This window comes from Crinia signifera, chromosome 2, assembly GCF_055691185.1.
Source record: "Crinia signifera chromosome 2, ASM5569118v1, whole genome shotgun sequence".
Taxonomy (NCBI): Eukaryota; Metazoa; Chordata; class Amphibia; order Anura; family Myobatrachidae; genus Crinia; species Crinia signifera.
Window position 1 is genome coordinate 342,693,640 of NC_139218.1, and position 21,836 is coordinate 342,715,475.

General features: G+C 45.7%; 1 protein-coding gene across 2 annotated transcripts in view; it reads left to right on the forward strand.

Moving 5' to 3' along the window:
• The window catches only part of ITGB7 (integrin subunit beta 7), a 108,278-nt gene that overhangs the window by 76,778 nt on the left and 9,664 nt on the right, over positions 1 to 21,836 (forward strand). For both annotated transcript variants that reach the window (XM_083169604.1, XM_083169605.1), the window contains exons 9-15: positions 8,340 to 8,429; positions 10,777 to 10,914; positions 12,756 to 12,955; positions 15,049 to 15,257; positions 18,343 to 18,565; positions 19,599 to 19,813; positions 21,510 to 21,670. In XM_083169604.1, the coding sequence (XP_083025730.1) occupies positions 8,340 to 8,429; positions 10,777 to 10,914; positions 12,756 to 12,955; positions 15,049 to 15,257; positions 18,343 to 18,565; positions 19,599 to 19,813; positions 21,510 to 21,670 (1,236 nt within the window). The remainder of the gene's footprint in view (positions 1 to 8,339; positions 8,430 to 10,776; positions 10,915 to 12,755; positions 12,956 to 15,048; positions 15,258 to 18,342; positions 18,566 to 19,598; positions 19,814 to 21,509; positions 21,671 to 21,836) is intronic.

Below are 21,836 nucleotides of genomic sequence, written 5' to 3' on the forward strand. Positions count from 1 at the left end.
TGTTTTGCAAGAGAAGGTGGACAAAGAGCTACGGTTAGGCCGCATGGCCGGGCCTTTTCCAGCTCCTCCCCTACCGAACATGGTGATTTCACCTGTTGGGGTGGTGCCGAAGAAGACCCCCGGTAAATTTAGGCTCATACAGCACTTGTCTTATCCTGTGGGTTCCTCAGTAAATTACTCCATACCTCCCGAATTTTGCTCAGTGGTGTATCAATCATTCGATGAAGCCCTGGCCATGGTCCGAGGGTACGGGTCCGGAGCATTGTTAGCCAAAATCGATGTGGAGTCTGCCTTTAGGCTCCTCCCGCTGCACCCCGATGCTTTTAGGTACATGGGCTTCCGCATTGGTGACGAGTACTTCATCGACAAGTGCTTGCCGATGGGGTGCTCCGTATCCTGTGCCTTTTTTGAGAGGTTCAGTACCTTCTTGCATTGGTGTGTTGAGAGGTCGGCCAGAGTGAGCGGGATCGCTCACTACCTGGACGATTTCCTATGCGTAGGCCCTGCCGCCTCCAGTCAGTGCTCTTCTTTATTGCACCACGCCCGTTCTGTCTTCCAGCTATTTGGCGTGCCTATTGCAGAAGACAAAACGGAAGGCCCGGTCACTACGCTGTCTTTCTTAGGGATCGAAATAGATACCATAAGGGGTCATTGCTGCCTACCTCTGGATAAGGTTAGCAAGCTGAAGGAGTCTGTGGCTGATTGCTGCGCTGCTAGGAAGATCACGTTGCGCCAGGCGCAGTCTCTTCTGGGTCAGCTTAATTTTGCGTGCAGGGTTATCCCAATGGGCCGCCTGTTCTGGAGAGAGCAACCACCGGGGTGTTACGAGCGCACCATTTTGTGCGTTTGTCAGCCGAAATCAGACGAGACCTTTTAGTCTGGTCAGTTTTTCTGGAAGAGTTTAACGGTATTCGTATTTGGCTGACCCCGGTTCTTGACAACTCCAGGTTGCAGCTTTACACCGACGCCGCCGGTTCCACCGGCTTTGGGTGTTTTCTAGGAGGCAGCTGGTGCGCGCAAGCTTGGCCGGCAACATGGTTTTCAGAGGGGCTTACAAAGGATATGCTTCTGCTCGAGCTGTTTCCAATCATGGTAGCTATGGAGATATGGGGCAAGCGTTTAGCGAACCACAGCGTACTCTTCTGGTCTGACAATTTCAGCACTGTGCATGCAATTAATAATCAGAAAGCGAAATCCTTGCTAGTCCTGAGAGTACTTGCGCAGCTTTTCCTACAATGTCTCCGCTACAACATTTTGTTTAAAGCCAAGCACGTGCCAGGTACGCAGAATGAGGTAGCGGATGCACTATCGCGCTTTCAATGGGATCGTTTTAGGGAACTGGCTCCAGATGCTGATGCTGTCGGGGTCTCGTGCCCACTTTATGTTTGGCAGGTCATCAGGCCGGATTGGAGGGCCTAGCTGAGCTGTCCGTGGCGCCTGCTACCCTCAGAACGTATCAGCAAGCGTGGTCGGAATGGGAGGCTTTTTCTGGAAGCGCTGGGCAGCAAGGTAGACGCGGTCAAAGGCTGTTGCTTTCTTTTGTATGGCGGCTTTACAATGCAGGCAAATCAAGGGCAGTGGCTGTGCGCTACCTGGCAGGAATATCCTTTTTTGCACAACTGAAAGGCGTACAGGACTTTACCAAATGCTTCCTAGTGCGTAGGGCCATGAAGGGCTGGTCGCGTCTGGCGCCAGCCGCCCCTGATTATAGGCGCCCCATCCATTTCTCGCTGTTATTATCTCTTTTGAGTAAAGTTGAAGTGGTTGCTGAGTCCGCGTTTGAGACATTGTTATTTACCCTAGCTTTTGCAATGGCGTTCCACGGAGCTTTCCGGGTATTAGAGTTAGTTTCCCCGTCTAAGGATAAAGTTGCTTCGCTGCAAGTTTCAGATATACGCATAGAGAAAGAGGTCCTTTGGTGTAGGCTTAGAAAGTCGAAAACTGACCAGGCAGCTAAGGGGGTGTGGGTGCAGCTGGGCGCGGTAATACCTACATCAGCATGCCCCGTTGCGCTAGCAGAGCGTTATGCTCTGGTGAGGCCCAGCATAGGTGAATCTTGGCTGGTGCACTATGACGGCTCTCCACTCACGAGGTATCAGTTTAGTTGGATGATGCGCAAATGCCTGGCAGAGCTGGGTTTGTGTCCCGAGGAGTTTGGCACCCACTCCTTTAGAATCGGCGCCGCTACTACAGCTGCGGGCTCTGGCTGGTCAGTTAAGGATATTAAGAAGCTAGGGCGTTGGCGCTCCGCGACCTACCGGAAATATATCCGCCCTAACCTCTTGATCTAATGTCTGTGCGTATGCAATGAAAGCTGAGTGGCTGTACTCCTGTGTTACCCCTACCCCACAGTTTCCTACTCGGGGATTAGCTACGCTCTGTTGTTGGGCCAGCGTCCGGAGTTTTCACGCTTTTTTACCTGACCTGACGGACGGAATTCGGCTTATTCCAATTCGGCTAATTCGGCACCAATTAAGAGTCCCTCAGCAGGTCTTGACGTTTTTTCTCCGGCCGAGTAATCCCCTGTTTTCCTTTACCTATCCATTACCCTTACCTACCGATGTCCGTCTCTTACCCTCTGTCTCCAGGAGTGACTTCAATTAGTATTGAAGTGGTTCTATCGCACCAAATTTGTGCACCAATCCAAATTATTTTTCTTTTGGCAGACCCTCCTAAAATGTACCTGTTAGTAGATTAAACCTGATTAAATTAAGCAGTGCATTATCTAATCCCCCCTTTAAATAATTTTCCCTATAGGTTTGGGCTACGACAGTTTCAAAATATGGATAGTGGGCCACTCCTTCGTGTTCTGGGCGGCCAGACTGGTGTCAACGGGCGGTGGGCCCATCTTTATGTGCTCCAACATGATAAGGTGGTTGGGAGTAAGAGGAATGTCCTGGCGCGAGCTAAGGGCCTTCCTCCTGATGAAGGTGAGATTGTTCGGATTGCCTGAAATATTGGTGATCCATTTGGGTGGAAACGATCTTGGGAAAATGTCCCAGTTGGAGCTGAGAGCATTGATGTTGTGTGACCTGGCTGCTATAAAAGAGGCATGGCCCACATGCTTTATAATCTGGTCATTTGTTATCCCTAGGTTGTGTTGGAGGGGTGCCAGGGATTGTAAGGCCATAGACGAATCCAGAAAGAAATTGAACTCCGCAGTAGCGAGATGGGTGCTGGGGGTAGGTGGCGCCATTGTCCCACACGAGCGTATTAGGTTTAGGTACCACCAGCTCTACAGGCCCGATGGAGTTCACTTGGTTAAGGAGGGTCTGGTTATGTTCATTGAGGATATTTTGATGGTTTTAGATTCAGTAGTTTAGTTTGGTGGCGGGGCGGGGTCCCCGGGAGCGGTGCCCCCGCTTTGGCGGGAAAGAACGGCAAGATAGGAGTTGTTAGGCGTTTGTTGTTTGAAGTTTATGGCGTATTTGGTATCTTTCGGTGCGTTTGCCCCTCATTGGCTTAGGCCTTTGCTAGATTACCCGACCGGGGATAGCAAGCCCACCCGGCTGGGTGGGCGGCCAATGTGTGGGTTGAGTGGAGACCATTTTCCTTTGTTAGGCCAAATTACGTATGGTTGGTTTGGGGGTGGAGATTAATAATAGCCGTTCTTTCTTGGCCACCATTTAAAATAAAAACAAAATAAAATAAAAAATTAAAAATAAAATAAAAACAAAAAACAAAAAATTAAAAATAAAAATTAGTTTAAAAATTATTTCTTCAATAAATTTCAGCTAACAAATTTCTTCCAAACCATGTCTCCGTGTCTTCATTTCTTTTATAGAGTGTTAAGATTACATATGTCAACGATAACATGCAAGGGTCACACATCCGCTATTGTAAGGTTTAAAACAACGCAGTGGCTAGGATAGACATGAAGTGACTTAAACTGAATAGCTGGGTGGGACCAAGACTTAGCATGTGACATCTTCAGCCAATGGCTAGGGCTCTGGGTTTGTTAGCATTAGGTTAATACAGCAGGAGAGGGGAGGAGTCTCCCTCTTCTCCTGGAAAATTCCCCACCCTCCCGTCCCTCTTTGTTTTTGGGGTTTAGGATAGTGGGGTACTTTAATCGCATTAGCTGTTAGGCGGGAAAGAACGGCAAGTTAGGAGTTGTTAGGCGTTTGTTGTTTGAAGTTTATGGCGTATTTGGTATCTTTCGGTGCGCTTGCCCCTCATTGGCTTAGGCCTTTGCTAGATTACCCGACCGGGGATAGCAAGCCCACCCGGCTGGGTGGGCGGCCAATGTGTGGGTTGAGTGGAGACCGTTTTCCTTTGTTAGGCCAAATTACGTATGGTTGGTTTGGGGGTGGAGATTAATAATAGCCGTTCTTTCTTGGCCACCATTTAAAATAAAAACAAAATAAAATAAAAAATTAAAAATAAAATAAAAACAAAAAACAAAAAATTAAAAATAAAAATTAGTTTAAAAATTATTTCTTCAATAAATTTCAGCTAACAAATTTCTGCCAAACCATGTCTCCGTGTCTTCATTTCTTTTATAGAGTGTTAAGATTACATATGTCAACGATAACATGCAAGGGTCACACATCCGCTATTGTAAGGTTTAATACTGTTCCTGTTTCCTTAGTTTACTATAATGTTATACTGTTCCTGTTTCCTTAGTTTACTATAATGTTATACTGCTCCTGTTTCCTTCGTTTATAGTACTATGCTATACTGCTTCTGTTTCCTTTGTTTATAGTACTATGCTATACTGCTTCTGTTTCCTTCATTTATTATCTTATACTTCTCCTGTGTCCTTCATTTACTGTTCTAACATCCGTCTTCTGTTTTTGACCCTCAGCAGCACTACCCCGATGACGGAGGTTTAGAGAATACAAAAATGTGGTAAAAACCACAATAACTGGGTTTTTACCACATTTTCATGTTAAAGCATCCTACCCATACTGCTCATGTTTCCTAAATTCATTTACTATGTTATAGTGCTCCTCTTTCCTATATTTACGGTTATACTGCTCCTCTTTCCTATATTTACTGTTGTACTGCTCCTCTTTCCTATATTTACTGTTATAATGCTCCTGCTTCCTTCATTTACTGTTATACTGATCTTGTTTTCATTATTTACTGTTATACTGCTCCCGTTTCCTATATTTACTTTTATACTGCTCCCATTTCCGATATTTACCGTTATACTGCTCCTGTTTCCTATATTTACTGTTGTACTGCTCCTGTTTCCTATATTTACTGTTATACTGCTCCTGTTTCCCTCATTTACCATGTTATACTGCTCCCAATTCCTATATTTACTGTTATACTGCTCCTCTTTCCTATATTTACTGTTGTACTGCTCCTCTTTCCTATATTTACTGTTATACTGCTCCTGCTTCCTTCATTTACTGTTATACTGATCTTGTTTTCATTATTTACTGTTATACTGCTCCTGCTTCCTTCATTTACTATGTTATACTGCTCCCGTTTCCTATATTTACTGTTATACTGCTCCTGTTTCCTTCATTTACTATGTTATACTGCTCCCATTTCCTATATTTACTGTTATACTGCTTCCGTTTCCTATATTTACTGTTGTACTGCTCCCGTTTCCTATATTTACTGTTATACTGCTCCTGTTTCCTTCATTTACTATGTTATACTGCTCCCGTTTCCTATATTTACCGTTATACTACTCCTCTTTCCCATATTTACTGTTATACTGCTCCTCTTTCCTATATTTACCGTTATACTGCTCCTTTTTCCTTTATTTACCGTTATACTGCTCCCGTTTCCTATATTTACTGTTATACTGCTCCTCTTTCCTATATTTACTGTTATACTGCTCCTCTTTCCTATATTTACTTTTATCAGGGCCGTAACTAGGGGGGGGCTGGGGGGTCACGCGCACCGGGCGCTGGAGGTGAGGGGCGCTGTGAGGTCCGGGGACGCTGTAGCGCAGGGACCGGCAACTGGCGGACCGCTCCGGACCTCACAGTATTTGTGTAAATATGCCAGGGGAAGTGAGACATGACGTCTCCTTCCCCTGACGAGCGAGCGTCCTATCGCGGCGCCTCACGGGGGCGGGGGCTGACGACGCGGCCAGCGTGATCATGTGGAGACGCCGCGCGCGCCAAGCCCGTCCGCCGAGTGAAGGAGCTTCCCGGCCACCCTCCTGCCCGTCCTCCCACCCGCTAAGTGAAGGAGCTGCCCGCCCTCCCACCCGCTAAGTGAAGGAGCTGCCTGCCCTCCCACCCGCTAAGTGAAGGAGCTGCCTGACGCCGCACCCCACACCTGAGCAGGGGCTGTCGAGCAAGGGCTGTCCCTGGAGAGAGTCCAGGTGAGCAGAATGTGTCTTCATTGTCCCTGTATTGGCAGCATTGTCCCTGTATTGGCAGCATTGTCCCCGTATTGCCAGCATTGTGCCCGTATTGCCAGCATTGTGCCCGTATTGCCAGCATTGTGCCCGTATTGCCAGCATTGTCATTGTATTGCCAGCATTGTCCCCGTATTGCCAGCATTGTGCCCGTATTGCCAGCATTGTGCCCGTATTGGCAGCATTGTCCCCGTATTGGCAGCATTGTCCCCGTATTGGCAGCATTGTCCCTGTATTGGCAGCATTGTCCCTGTATTGCCAGCATTGTGCCCGTATTGCCAGTATTGTCATTGCATTGCCAGCATTGTGCCCGTATTGCCAGCATTGTCATTGTATAGCGGCAAAATGGGGGTGTGGCCTCGCGGGAGAGCAGCGATTATAGACCACGCCCCCAAATTAGGCCACACCCCCCCCCCCCCCCCCCCCGAAAATTTAGGCACGCCTCCGGCGCGCAGCAGCATCACTAGGGGGGGGGGGGGGGGCACCAAAAGACTGCCTTGCCCCGGGCGCCGGAAACCCTAGTTTCGGCCCTGCTTTTATACTTCTCCTTTTTCCTTTATTTACTGTTATACTGCTCCCATTCCTATATTTACTGTTATACTGCTCCTCTTTCCTATATTTACTGTTATACTGCTTCTCTTTCCTATATTTACCGTTATACTGCTCCTCTTTCCTATATTTACCGTTATACTGCTCCTTTTTCCTTTATTTACTGTTATACTGCTCCCATTTCCTATATTTACTGTTATACTGCTCCTCTTTCCTATATTTACTGTTATACTGCTCCTCTTTCCTATATTTACTGTTATACTGCTCCCGTTTCCTATAATTACTGTTATACTGCTTCTATTTCCTATATTTACTTTAATACTGCTCCCGTTTCCTATATTTACTGTTATACTGCTCCTCTTTCCTATATTTACTGTTCTACTGCTCCTGTTTCCTATATTTACTGTTATACTGCTCCCGTTTCCTATAATTACTGTTATACTGCTCCTCTTTCCTATATTTACCGTTATACTGCTCCTGTTTCCTATATTTACTGTTATACTGCTCCTTTTTCCTATATTTACTGTTATACTGCTCCCGTTTCCTATAATTACTGTTATACTGCTTCTATAAAAAAAGAAGTAAATAGGCAAAAATTTCATATCAATTGACAGAGACACAATATACAATATTATTTATCTATCTATCTTTCCTATATTTACTGTTATACTGCTTCTCTTTCCTATATTTACTGTTATACTGCTCCTCTTTCCTATATTTACTGTTATACTGCTTCTCTTTCCTATATTTACTGTTATACTGCTCCCGTTTCCTATATTTACTGTTACACTGCTCCTGTTTCCTATATTTACTGTTACACTGCTCCCGTTTCCTATATTTACTGTTACACTGCTCATTTCTCCTACACTTACTGTTACACTGCTCATTTCTCCTACACTTACTGTTACACTGCCCCTTTTCTCTTCACTTACTATGTATTTACTGCCCTTAATTACTTTTAGATTGCTTAGAAAAGGGGCTAAAATCACCCTGTGTGTATGCCCCTTTATAGACCTATAGATGGCATTACCTATAGTGGCCTATGGTCTTATTGACACAGAATCCATAACTCTTCCCCACAACAGCCGGCACGTGAGCAACTTATAAACCTGTAAATCTTCAAAAGGCAAAGGAGGACTCTTACCGGAAGAGCTGTCCCTTTGTTTATACTCACATATAGTCTTGCACACTTTCTGTATTTTATTTTAAGGGTGCATGGCCACACTCCTTTAATTAGGCCACACCCCCAGAGAAATATCTGGGTCTGACTAGGCTCTCTACTGCCTGGGATGTATCACATGCTGTACATGAGGCATTCTGCCCTTATTGCTTAACCAACAAGTAACTTAATGGAAGAAATGGTTCAGAAATGATAAGTGGAACTGAAATACTGTTGTTTCCTTGTGTTGCCCTGTAATAAATGCATGTGTGCCCTAATGTTGCGTATTTATTTTTATCATAGGAGCTCTGTGAGCTGATTCCTAAATCTGCAGTTGGAGAATTAAGTGAAGATTCCAGTAATGTGGTTAATCTTATATCTCATGCCTACAACGTAAGGGGTCTATAGGTATTTGTTGTAACGGAACAGTTTTCTAACTATTGTTACATGCTTATTCGTTTGAACAGTTTTGTTGTTTAATTATTTCTCTTTGAACAAAAAAATTGCAGATGACCTCTTTAGCCAGTACTTAATCACCTCCAATCAGGGCTAACTGTCTTGCTGGTGCGCCCCATCAAACCCCCCCCCCATCTCCCCCCGCCTCCCTTTACTTACCGCCTGACTCCTGCTCCCACATCCCCTGCAGGTCCCGAAGCACAGGCTTCTTCAATGCAGGACCCCGGTGGGCAATTAAAATGCAGCCGATCAGAGCTCTTGTAGCCACTCTGATTGGCTAACGGTACACAAGCTCTGATTGGCTCAAAGGCTGGTGCAACATTTAAATTGGCCGCCGAAGCCTGTGCTTCGTCAGTGCACAGAGGCAGCTCAGGCAGCACAGAGGAGGCAGTCGGAGGGGGGGGGGGGAGGGGGGGGGTTTGCTGTGGGCAAAATGAGCTGCCCGGGCCCTTCCAGAGGCAGGGGCCCAGGAGAGCTATATCCACAGAACCCCCCTGGTGTCGGCCCTGGCGGTAATGTCGTGTGCCCACCAAGAACCTGAGTTTCATCATGCAGCCCAGGACCCGTAGAGAAAGAGATTGGTGACTGCACACATTTTATCTAGTGGGGGTGTCATGGGAATGTCTTGAGCATTAGCCAACTTCATCAGCATGCATGTGGGGATAGGGCTCAGTGGCATAACTAGAAATTTTGCGCCAACATGCCCAAAAACATTCTGTTGCCCCCCCATACATCTATTATATTTTTTTACCTAAATGCTCATTGCCAGGGGTCTTATGCTTATTGACAGAAGTTACATGCTTGTTGCCAGGGGTTTTGTGCTTGCTGCCAGGAGTTACGTTCTCGTAGCCAGTGGTATCATGCTCATTTTCAGGGATTCCTTATTCATTGCCAGTGGTTTTTTTCTTGTTACCAGGGGGTTATATGCTCATTGCCAGGGAGTTACATGCCCAATGCCAGGGCCAATATAAATATATATATATATATATATATCGCTACCCTGAATCCATAACTTCCGGGCAGCGATATATGCTACCCAGTAGGACCTCTAGCATCTATCCATCTGTCCAGTAGGACTGCTAGCATCTGTCTCCTCCAAGGTGATGGACATTTTGGAGGGACATTTTCAGCAGATCCTATACGGAAGTCCAGACCCGTTGGAATCCTGGGCAGAGATCCTGTCACCCCACAACGTTGGCTCCCTTAAGCCAGAGCTTGGGCTGCAGTGCCATTTTAGGCCACTGATAGGACTCCTGTTTTAGATGGATCATTTGCACCCAGCTTAGAGTAGGTGCATGTCCAAATGATAATGATGTACAGCTGCAGACAGAATAACAGGGGATGGGATTGCATTCCATATGATTGACATGCTGCAGCATTGGGGGTGGCAGACAGGGGACTGACCGATGCCTAAAAACATCACAAATTACGATCGATGGCTGGGATGGTCGTGATGGTGATCCAAGGCTGCATCCTCATACGCAGCACTCCAATGTTGCAAATGCTTGCAAGGAGCATATATCTCCTACAGACCACTTCCTTGCAGCTGTGCAAATGAAAGAGGCCCTTAGTGCAGCTTTAGAGCCCTGAAGTAGGGGAACAGAGTATTTCAGCTCACCCATGAATGTGTCGCTTTTAAGGATGACATTTTAAAGTCCACCTGATTATGCTGTACTTGTTGCATAGCTGCCTACCCTCCTGCATTCTGCAGGAGACTCCCTGAAATAACAGCAATCTGCCTCTCTACCTCATTAGTCTAGCAATCTCCTTCATTTCACCTGGCCCACATTACACTGTTACATATTTGGGGGGGAAAAGGAATGAGAGATAGATACATTTACATTGAATCATCAGCACCATTTCCCAGCACTTTACCAAGTATAGTATCTCTTACTAACTGCTTTGGGGATCATCTACATTTGGATATAAGTCATTAGAAAAGATTCCTCTCAGATGTAGCAGTACACACCCACGCTTCTAGGTGCCACGTTCACAATCTATTTTCACAATCTCTCCATATATGGAACTAGACACGCCTTTTAGGTGGAGCATGACACGCCCCCTCAATGGGGCGCCTTGCAAAATTCTATTACCAACTATAATCTACCTGAAACTAGTTTTCAAAAGTAGCCAAGTAATGCTGTGCTTATAGGTTTTGTTTTTTCCTAAATAAAAACAAACAAACAAACAGTTTATAGGTACTATACAATGATGATAATGTTTATTTTTATCTGTGACTGAATTTAAGCAGAGTACTGTTAATATTTTATTTTGTATCTCCTAGAATTTATCTTCCACTGTGAATTTGGAACACGCAAATCTACCAAAAGGAATTCACATCTCTTATGATTCGCACTGTCCTGACTCAGCTACTGAGGGGCAGCCCCAAGGTCACTGCTCAGGGGTTAAAATAAACCAAACAGTAAGTAGATAGCACACACAATATCTGGCACTGACTTAATAAAGGGGCAATTCAGACCTGCTCATATGAGTCCAAATTCAGCCCCTCTTTCGATAGTGGAGGCTCTGCGCAGGCACGTATATGTGCGTGTGCAGACCCCATGTGTGAACGGCACACTCGCCGAGGCGTTTGCACAGGCAGGGGAAGGAGGGGGGCGGGCAGGAGGTGGCATCATAGGAATGGCCAGCATCTTATGGGTGTCCCCATGAAAACGTTGGGTGTTCCCCTGGGAACGCAGGTGTGGTATTGCCTGCTTGGGGCAGGCAACTGACATCACATGACTTCAGCGCCTGCCCCATTTACGGCGATCAGTGGCGGAAATAAAAGTCACTTTAGACTGACTTTTATTTGCTAATAATTTCCTTCCCCTTCGGCCGCATTCGAGAGCATATGTTGTGAATAGACGCAGGCTAGCAAACAGGTTTGAATCAGGCCCAAAGTGTGGTAGCAAAAAGACGATTACTAGACTATGGACCAGATGTATCAAGATTTAAAAAGTGAAAAAATGGAGAGTGATAAACAGCCAGCCAATCAGCTCCTACCTGGCAGGTTATAGGCTGAGTTTGAAAGATGACAGGTAGTAGCTGGTTGTTTATCACTCTCCACTTTTTCTAGCTTGATACATCTGGCCCTTAAAGAGGGAGATTCATTAGAGAGCAGGAAGTTTAGAGAAGCCGGGTTTTACGGTGCTCGGTTTTTCCTGCAGTTGCCGGATTTTTTTCTATTCAGTCAAAGGAGAGAAAATGCGATGCTGTGATTTTTATAGTCATTTTTTTGGTACTTGTTTCCTAGCACGTCACCACCGATTTTAATTGTATCCATTGAGTTGGAAAAATCGCGTCGATCGCATCGCATGCCAACCAAATCGCATGCGACGCGATCGACCCGATTTTTACATTGGAATCAATGTAAAATGGTCCCTGAGACCCGATTTTACATTGATTTCAATGTAAAAAGGCCCAAAACCCCTCATTTTAATACCAAACCCCCCCTCATGTTTGAAATGCCCCCCCCATTGTTAACGCCACCCCACTATTGACGCCAACCCGAAGCGTGGCAAGCGCAGCGAGCCCGCAAGGGGCGGTGGTACGTGTCCTCCGACCTTTTCATACCTCTACTAACCACGTCGACGCGGAGTTGATTTTATAAAGTGTGGCGAGCGCAGCTAGCCACCGAGCCCAAAGCGTGGCGAGCGCAGCGAGCCCCGCGAGGGGACGCACATAACTTTACAGGTATACGCGTCCGCTCGCCACACTTCGGGCTCGGTGGCTCGCTGCGCTCGCCACACTTTATAAAATCAACTCCACGCCGACGTGGATAGTAGGGTTATGAAAAGGTCAGAGGAAGCGTACTGCCGCCCCTTGCGTACGTGGGCGCCGTGCTAGGAAACAAGTACCTTTTTTTCTCGTACCCCAGAGCAAGTCCGATCTGTCCAAAAATGTATGTTTTTAGGAAAAATCAACAGGTACTCTCTCTCTCCACACTGTATCTCAAGGTTTAGCATATCTACCCCATGGCTAATGCATTTAAAGTAACAAGCAGCATGTACAGAATACAATCATCTTTATAGGTCTAGTGTGCGTGAGTCTCCGAAGCACTGCCATCTGCTGGCAGAGAGTGAATCTACATCTTTCTCACAAATGCACAAACACGGAAGGAAGCAGACTAGCTTTCAAAGCTTTTTCCTCGAGCAGGCTGACTAATAACTAATAAAAATGTATTTGATTAATCTTGACCAAGACTCGTTATTGGACACATTTGAGAACTGGTGATTGAAAAGTGAGACTACTTCTTGCCTGTAGGTGGATTTTGATGTGACATTATGGATGGATAAGAAGACATGTCAGGATGGAACACAGAGCTTCCAGCTCCGAGTGCTGGGATTCAGTGAGGAAATACATGTGGAAGTGGAACCTTTGTGTGACTGTAAATGTGATGATGAGGAAGTATTCTCCAGTTACTGCAGTGGAGCTCAGGGGAATTACAGCTGTGGCATCTGCAGGTGATTATAAGGGTTGTGTACAATGTTCTGGCAGTAAGTATCCCAGTGGCCACAATTGGTATCAAGATGGTCAAAATCCAGATGGATTTTGGTGAGTACGGCAGGCATTCCCAACCACGGTCCTCAAGGCACACCAACAGTGCAGGTTTTGTAGATATCCAGACTTGAGCACAGGTGACTTAATTAGTATCTGAGGGATTCTGATTAAACCATCTGTGCTGAAGCCTGGATATCACTAAAACCTGCACTGCTGGTGTGCCTTGAGGACCGTGGTTGGGAATGCCTGGAGTACGGTGATCCTAACCCACCCTTCCTGTAGCCCAACCCTTGCTCTAGTACATATCCCTATTACTCATTTCAGGATACATTGGGATGCCGCTACTGGAAGTTTGAGACATATCGATTTTAAAGGTGACTTCTGCAGGGTCGAGCTACTCAATATAGATCAATACGTCTGTCTAACTAGTGGGATGTATTTGTCACAACAAATGGTGTAATCACACAAATGGGCTCGCTCCTGGTGATAGTGATCAACTGATTTTTGAAAGGGTCGTGGTTCATTAGATCTACAGTAGAAAGTTAGACAATTAATATGTCAACATCCAAATGTTTGACATGCAAGAGGTCAATAGTTCAACTTGAAAATGGTCGACAAAAAAAAAAAGTTTGTTGTTTTTTTTTTTTTCTTGGGGAGGGGGCATTTTGAATGTTTCACCATATCTGAGCCAAATGAGTGTAATTAGTGGAAAGGTTTAACCTCACAGGCTCGGTTTGCTCAGCATGCTTTGTGTAAGTTTACTATTCAAAATCATAGTCCGTAGTCATAGTCGTGTCAACCTTTTGAATATGTTGACCTTAGGTATTGTTTAACTTTGCATGTCAATCATTTTGGGGCAACCTATTGACTGTCTCTCTTTTTACTCTAGATCTATTAACTGAATAGCAAAGATGGGAGTACTGGGATATTGCCCATAGCAACAATGATATTCTAACTATTATGTTTTAGAAGGAGCAAAATAAATGAGAACTTCTAGTTCTAAATCACAGAGTACAGCCATGGATTGGAGCAGGTTGTTGATCAGGGAGAGGATATTATATCATGCCGCCACATCTATCTGGTCATTGAGGATGGAAGCAATACTGTACATTGCGCATTTATGTATGGGTTGACAATGGCAGGGTTTCCATTTGCCAGTAAAGTCCCAATACCATGTTCCCTGTAAAGATTAACTCCATGCATGGAAAGTGTGGTTATGGATCATTTGGTCGACAAGAGAATGGTCGACAAGCATTGGGTCGACACCATCAGGTCTAGGTCAACATGGGTCTACGTCGACACAAGCAATAGGTAGACAGGGGCAAGGTCGGCAGTCAAACTGTCGACATGGGGTTTTTCACTGTTTTTTTACCCGAATTTCGACACAGTCAACATGGACACTGAACCGTAGCACCGCATCCCCTCGCATGGCACGCTCAACTCAGGACACTATTTTATTCTCCCACCACGCCCTAGTGGATGGCAGGGCATGAAATACCGCCTGTCGGCACATGTCGGCTCAAAAAGCAGTGAAAAACCCCACGTCAACATTATGACTGTCGACCTTGCCCATGTCGATCTAATTCTTGTGTCGACCTAATGAGCTGTTGACAAAGTCCCATGTTGACCTTTCTGCATGTTGACCTAATGGTGTTGACCCAGTGCTTGTCGACCCAATCACTGTATCCCGAAAGTGTGGTGGGACAGTCAGTGATTGGATTGTGACAACGAAAGTGGTTATTTTTGTCATTTATGTCCAAATCAGGACTTCTGGAAATGCCTAAAATATATTAAACACATTTCCCCTATGCCTACATGAATAATGATGATCAGATTCACCAATCTTTCAAAACAGTAATGTCCGTAGAATATCAGGTGTTTATCTGTATACCTGGAACCACCAAAATCGAATTCATTTCAGACCAGGTTTACTTGTTTTGTCATCTTCAGTCATATTTAAATTGCCTTTAGCTTTATTTTGTAGCACAATAGCATACCAACGGAACAGTCTGTGTATTGTGGCAGGTACATTACTAAATGCAGGTTTGTCTTGTAGCTGCGCTGATGGCTATCAAGGAAAGAACTGTGAATGCGCAAAAAAGAAACTTGATGCAGAAGTAAACTGCATGACAAAGGGCTCATTGCCATGTAATGGGCGCGGGAGATGCGAATGTGGACGCTGTGCGTGTAACGAGAATGTGCGAGGAGACTATTGTGAGTGCGATGACGCCAGCTGTGAGAGACACGAAGGGAAGCTTTGTGGAGGTAATATTAATATTTTTTACATATCTCTGTTTTCCTCCCTTGGTCCACAAGGCAAATTAGGGGGTAAGTTTACTAAGGCTTCTGAAATGAAAAGAGGTGATATTGCCCATAGCAACCAATCAGATTCTGGCTAACAGAATCTGATCGCCATGGGCAACATCAACTCTTCACTTTTAGAAGCTTTAGCAAATTTACCCCTAACAGTCGTTAGTTTAAGAATAGCCGTGCTTGAGCACAGGTACTTAAGATATTTTTATATATCTATCTGTGCTCAACATGGACATCACTAAAACCTGTACTGTTAAGGCCCCCATACATTAGGACAAGTCGGACCCAATACTCCTGTGAGCCGCCCGGCAGCTCCCCGGGAGGCTCACATACAATTTGGCACTTGATGAGCCAAATTTTACATGTGATAAATCGCTTGCAATTTATCACATGTACAGGGAGCTGCAGCGGGCGGTGAGGGGCAGGGGGTGGGCGGTGAGGGGCATGGGGGCCGGTGGTGATCAGGGGCAGCAGTGGGGCGGGCAGCGGGGGTACTGAGTGCTGACCTGGGGGCGGTGTGGTCAGCAGTAGGGCTCATCAGGGGGACGCCGGAGCGGGCAGCGGGTCCTGGCGCTGTAACTAAGTGCCTGTGTGTGATGATCTGGCCGGGCGCTGTGATCATTCATATATATCATTCAGCAGCGCTGCGGGACGGACGGGGCCGGGCAGTGGCAGGTATTATATTTTTAAAACACCTGTCAAATGACTAGCCGTTCTCTGATTGGCTGAGAGCTCTCAGCCAATGACTGACCGTTGGCTGAGAGCTCTCAGCCAATCAGAGAACGGCTAGTCATTTGACAGGTGTTTTAAAAATATAATACCCGCCACTGCCCGGCCCCGTCCGTCCCGCAGCGCTGCTGAATGATATATGTGAATGATCACAGCGCCCGGCCAGATCATCACACACAGGCGCCGCCGGCTAGTTACAGCGTCAGGACCCGCTGCCCGCTCCGGCGTCCCCCTGATGAGCCCTGCTGCTGACCACACCGCCCCCAGGTCAGCACTCACCGGCGCAGCCAGCTAACAGGGAGGCCGGACGTGATCGTATGTACTGACCGTCCGACCTCCCTGATCCGATCCGATGCGCACGGGACCGCGCATCGGATCGGATCAGATGTCACAGTCCTGCGATTTTGGGCCGATTTCACCCGGTTATCGGCACAAAGTGCCGAAATCGGATGAAATCGGCCCAAAATCGCATAGTGTATGGGGGCCTTTAGTATGCCTACACCTGTAGATATATACAACCAAGATCTCTGTATTATCTGATTATTATGTAGATATTTCTCACTCAGGGGCAGCTGTATTAAGCCTTAACAAGAGATAAATGCAAGGGTGGTAAGGAGAGATAAATGCCCAGCCAATCACCTGCTAAATGCCATGTTAACAGGCTGTGTTTGAAAAAAGTCATTGGCTGGATGTTTATCTCTCCTTATCACCCTTGCATTTATCTCTTGTTAAGGCTTAATACATCTGCCCCTATGTGTGCAATTGGGATACAAAATGTTTTTTCCTAGTATGCCTTGAGGTCTGAGATTGGGAAACACTTTTGTAAATATTAGACGCTACTCTTAAGGCCCGTCCGACGGATAGGCAAAAGTTTATGCTTATTCCACCTACCCTTCCCAACCACAGCAGGGCAAAAGCTGCTGCAGCAGCCAGAGCAAGTCTCCAACTATTCACAGGCCACTCTGCCGATGAGTCGCTTATTAATTTCAGTTTGTCAAAAGTTTTGTGAAAATGTTTTCCATTTAATGGACCCTTATAGGCCTGTAAGGGTCTAATTAAGGGAATCTGTTTATTGTGTTGTATTCAGAAAGTCATACGCTTTCCAACAACATATCACAATGCATGAAAACAAAAGTAATAGCATGGATGCTTATGACAGCACCCTTAAGGGCTCGTCCGATTAAACCCATCTTCGAACTTACATTGTCCCTTATGATGATAAGGTAGTGTGCAAAGTTTGAGGTTTTATTAGTTAAAGCATTCGAGAGTTATTGTGGAACAGACACACACACACACACACAAACATCGTTCAATTATACTTATGTACATAGCATTCCTTCATTCCTTTTTCATGTTGGTTCTTTATATCCACATTTTTAACTAACTAGTTAAGGAGGGCACAATATATATATATATATATATATATATATATATATATATATATATATATAGTAATAAACCACGTTGAATACTAGTATTAATCTTAATGGTTCTTAGTCTCCATATTGCAGTGAAGCCATTTTGAATTCATTCTATTCAAATTGTGCCAATCAGCTTCTAACTGCGATGCTGCAGACACAGTGCGGGCAGCAGCCCCGATATGGAGACATCGCTCCACATCGCGCACTCGGCATCCGCACTCACGCGACCTGGTGCCGGCCCACAGAGCACGGTTAGACTCCGCCCACAGCCTGGCGGGCCCAGAAAGAGAAGGATACTTGTTGCATGATCTGCATGGAGGTGTCCGGGGACTGGACTCTTTAAGCAGCTGCAGGATTTACTGGAGGCCCTGCTTGTCCGGCTTCCCTTCGTACACCATGCTACGGGTGCGGGACATGGGAGCAGCGAGAGAAGGGGGGAGGCAGGCTGGCTGGGAGATCCTACCATCCACCGTATAGAGTCAGCTGGCATCACAGTCCTACAAGCGGCGAGATCCTACAGACATCTGCTAACAGCGGGCAGCGTCTGATCCCTGCCAGCTGGATCCCCTCCGTCTTTCCCTTTGGGGTGGGTCCCTAGGTCCTATTGCCCCTTGGCAAGTGCCCATTGTGCCCAATGGGAAACACAGCCCTGGATTGACTATCACTCCACTTTATCACTTTTTGAAGCTTGATACATCTGGCCCTTTATTTCTTTTCATGGCTTACTACATAGACCCAGAAGTTCTTTCATTGGAGTACTCTCTTGCTAACAGAATTATCATCTAATGTTGGTCTTTCTCTTCCAGAGAACAATAGTTACAGCTTTCCAATGATATGGTACAACGAATGCAGTTCAGTAAGCAATATTTATTTTCCTTCCTTGTCAGGTTTTTCCAAGGGCGTTTGCAGATGTGGAATCTGTGAGTGTACCTCCAATTACACAGGCAGTGCATGCGGCTGCAGTCTGGTTACCAGCGCTTGTATAACACCCAGTGGGATATGCAGTGGGCATGGAACGTGTCAGTGCAATAAATGTGTCTGTGAGAAAGGATACTTTAACAAGTTGTGTAGCGAATGCCCTGGATGCCAGACACTATGTCAGAAACACAGGTAACTTTACAGGGTACTACCATGGTGCTTTTCAAAAAGTAGAATGTCCAGGAAACTCCTGAAGGGTGGAGGACTCAGGGGGAGATTCTCTAAACAAGGAATGCGGTAAAAACCCCGTTATCGGGGTTTTTACCGCATTTTGGGATGCTGTAAGCATCCCCCGCCGGGTTAACGCGGCGGGGGCATCGCCAGAAAAATCTGGCGATGCCCCATAGAAGCCAATGGGCTTCTACCGCATCCCTCCGCCGCCCCGCGCCGACCCCCCGCCGCCCCGCATCGCCCCCTCACCTGTGTCCGGGCAGCACAGCGCAGTGCTGCCCGGACCTGTGACCTCCTCCCTGCACTGATCCTCTTCCGGGTGCAGGGAGGAGGAGAGCCCGGCGCAGCAGCAGCAGCGCCGGGTGTGTGAGGGAGGGGGGAGCCGCCGGGACCTGCTGGGACCCGGCGACTCTCACCGCAAAGGTCAGCTCTTAACGCAAGAGCTGTCCTTTGCCTTAATTATCGCATATGTTACAACATATGCGATAATTAAGTATGCGATGGGCGGCGAAGGGGGGTGGAGATTCTTAGAGAATCTCCCCCTCAAATGGTTATTCTGGGAGTGTAGAATCTCATGGTTCTTGCCAATGTCCCCAGAGAAGTGGGTGGTCCAGGGGATCAGTAATGTGATTGTAGGGGATTCAGTACTTCTAGGTCTCCTGCTGTACCAAACTGCAAATCACAGCGCAGGGATCTTCCAGGTAAAAGCGGGCAAGTATAAGTTTAAGATATTTAGGGCCAGATGTACTAAGCTTAAAAAAGTGATAAAATGGAGTGATAAACAACCAGCCAATCAGCTCCTACCTGTCACAGGCTGGGTTTGAAAAATGACAGGTAGGAGCTGATTGGTTGGTGGCTTATCACTCTCCATTTTATCACTTTTCAGGGCTTAGTACATCTCGCCCCCTATGAGTTACCCACAAATCATTATTGCTATGTAAGTTATTTTGCAAGGAATAATAATAACTTTATGTTTGTGCTTATGCTTTTGCAGCGCATGTGCAGAATGCAAGGCATTTGGGACAGGGCCTCTCCGGGATAATTGCACCCTTTCCTGTGCTCTTGTCAGTGTCACAATGACTAAAGCCTCAGAGTCAGCAGGGGAGGACAGGGATGGATGGTGCCAAGAGAAAACAGAAGACACACTGCTTACATTCCATGTGACGGAGGACAGTGGGCTCGTCAATATTCGTGTGCAGGAAAAGCCAGGTGATGAAAAAGTCTCTACTCAAACACAAAATAGTGCAAATGTCAGACAGACAAATGTCATACAGGACAGCAATAACACCAATGAGCCAGTATATTTATTTTTGTCTTATATTAGCATGCTACAATAAAGCTGTGTCAGCTGGTTTTTAGTACTTGCAAAAAAATGTCAACTTGTGTCGAACCTTATGTCACTGTTGACCTTGTGCATGTCTTGACCTTTGATCTTCATGTCAATCCTCAGAGGATTTTGTGTATCCGAACCATGGCTCCAGAATCCCACATACTGACTAATTAGTTAAGCAGAGAGTTGAGGAGGATGGGCTTCCTGAAGGTCACGGCCGAGGATCGGGAGAAATTAACATGTTTAGGAATCGCGTTTTTCTAACATGCTTCATTTTGATGGATCGGCAATCACTGGCTGCAATCAGCACAGTCGCGGGATCGCATCATCAGATGAATGGTGTCTAAGACATACTGTAGTCTAGTCCAGGGGTGGCCAATCTGGTCCTAAAGATCTACCAACAGTTCATGTTTTCCATAGCACTTGACTGGTGAACAGGTGCAGTCATTACTAACTGTCACATTTCCAAACATGTGCTGCATTTATCCCTAACCAACACATTACACAGATCCAAAGGTGGCCTGGAAAACATGGACTATTGGTAGATCTCAAGGGCCGGTTTGGCCACTGCTGATTTACTCCATACTCACTACAAGAGCACCTAAACCTTGGTTTCTGCCACCCTGATGCTTATTTCCGTGTTATAATCGCTGATGCAGCAATGGTTATATACCATGTACTTGTCCTTCATGTCTTGTACTGTAAGCCACTGTTTTCTTGTTTTGCTCAGTTGTTTATGTACTTTGTAAGGCACTGCAGTGCTTGTGGCCAGTGGCATAAGTTTTCCCCAGTCGCCCGGAGGCAAGATATATATCAGTGCCCCCCCTTCCAACCAACACACACACACTACACACACACACTACACACACACACACACAAACAAACACACACAACCCTTTAATAACCTTACATAAAATATATATTTCTGTTCATAAATATAGATAGATAGAGAACACATATATATTTCAGAACTCAGCCACAGAAGCAATATCATTGGCTTTTAAATAACTGATTTAAACTTCCAGGGGGAGGAGAGGTGCCCCCTTGGGAGCAGGAGCCCGGCGGCAGATGACTTCAATGCCTCCCAGAGTTCTGCCTCTGCTTGTGGCCTTGTTGCACCATATAAACATAGGGTAATAATATTAAACGCTACTGTGCACCATAAATGGGGTAGCACAACAGAGGCTGGCATAAGCAGTGAGATCTGCTCTGACTGTAATATCATCACGGCAAATAATACAACTCGTTCTAAACAAATACCAATCTGTTTTTTTGGGACTAACCAAAATCATGTTTGGCCAATAAAAGAGATACTTTGTCCCTTGCTTGTCAAGTGTTTAGAACTTTTCTGTACACAGTAATTTCTAGTTACTGTGCATTAGAGTAACATTAGAGTAACATTAGAGTAACCTTCTAGTCTTCTGATTATGGTCATCTTAGGAACAATGCTCCTACATTGATGTATTTTCTTTTTGTACGTAGTCATAAAGCATGCGTGACCTTGTATTACTGATAGTTGTATTACTTTATATTTACCACTGTTCCATTGTGGCCTACAATTTCCCCTTCTTACAGATAATGAATATCAGACAAACCATATGATCTTGGGCCTCATTCTGGGCATAGTACTGTTAGGGCTACTTGTCATCGTCTTCTATCGGATCATTGTGGAGTTGTATGACAGGCGGGAGTATCAACGCTTCCTAAAAGAACGGCAGAATGAGCAATGGAATGATGTAAGTGAAATGCATGGAGGGAGATTTTATTGTTTATTCTTACTGACATTGGTGAATCAGGGTCACTTTATGTATGGTACACAATGAAGGACTTCAACAGGTATTTCATCTTTGGAGAAGCAATATAACAGTCCCTCAATATAACAGTCACTTCTTCCACAGAAGA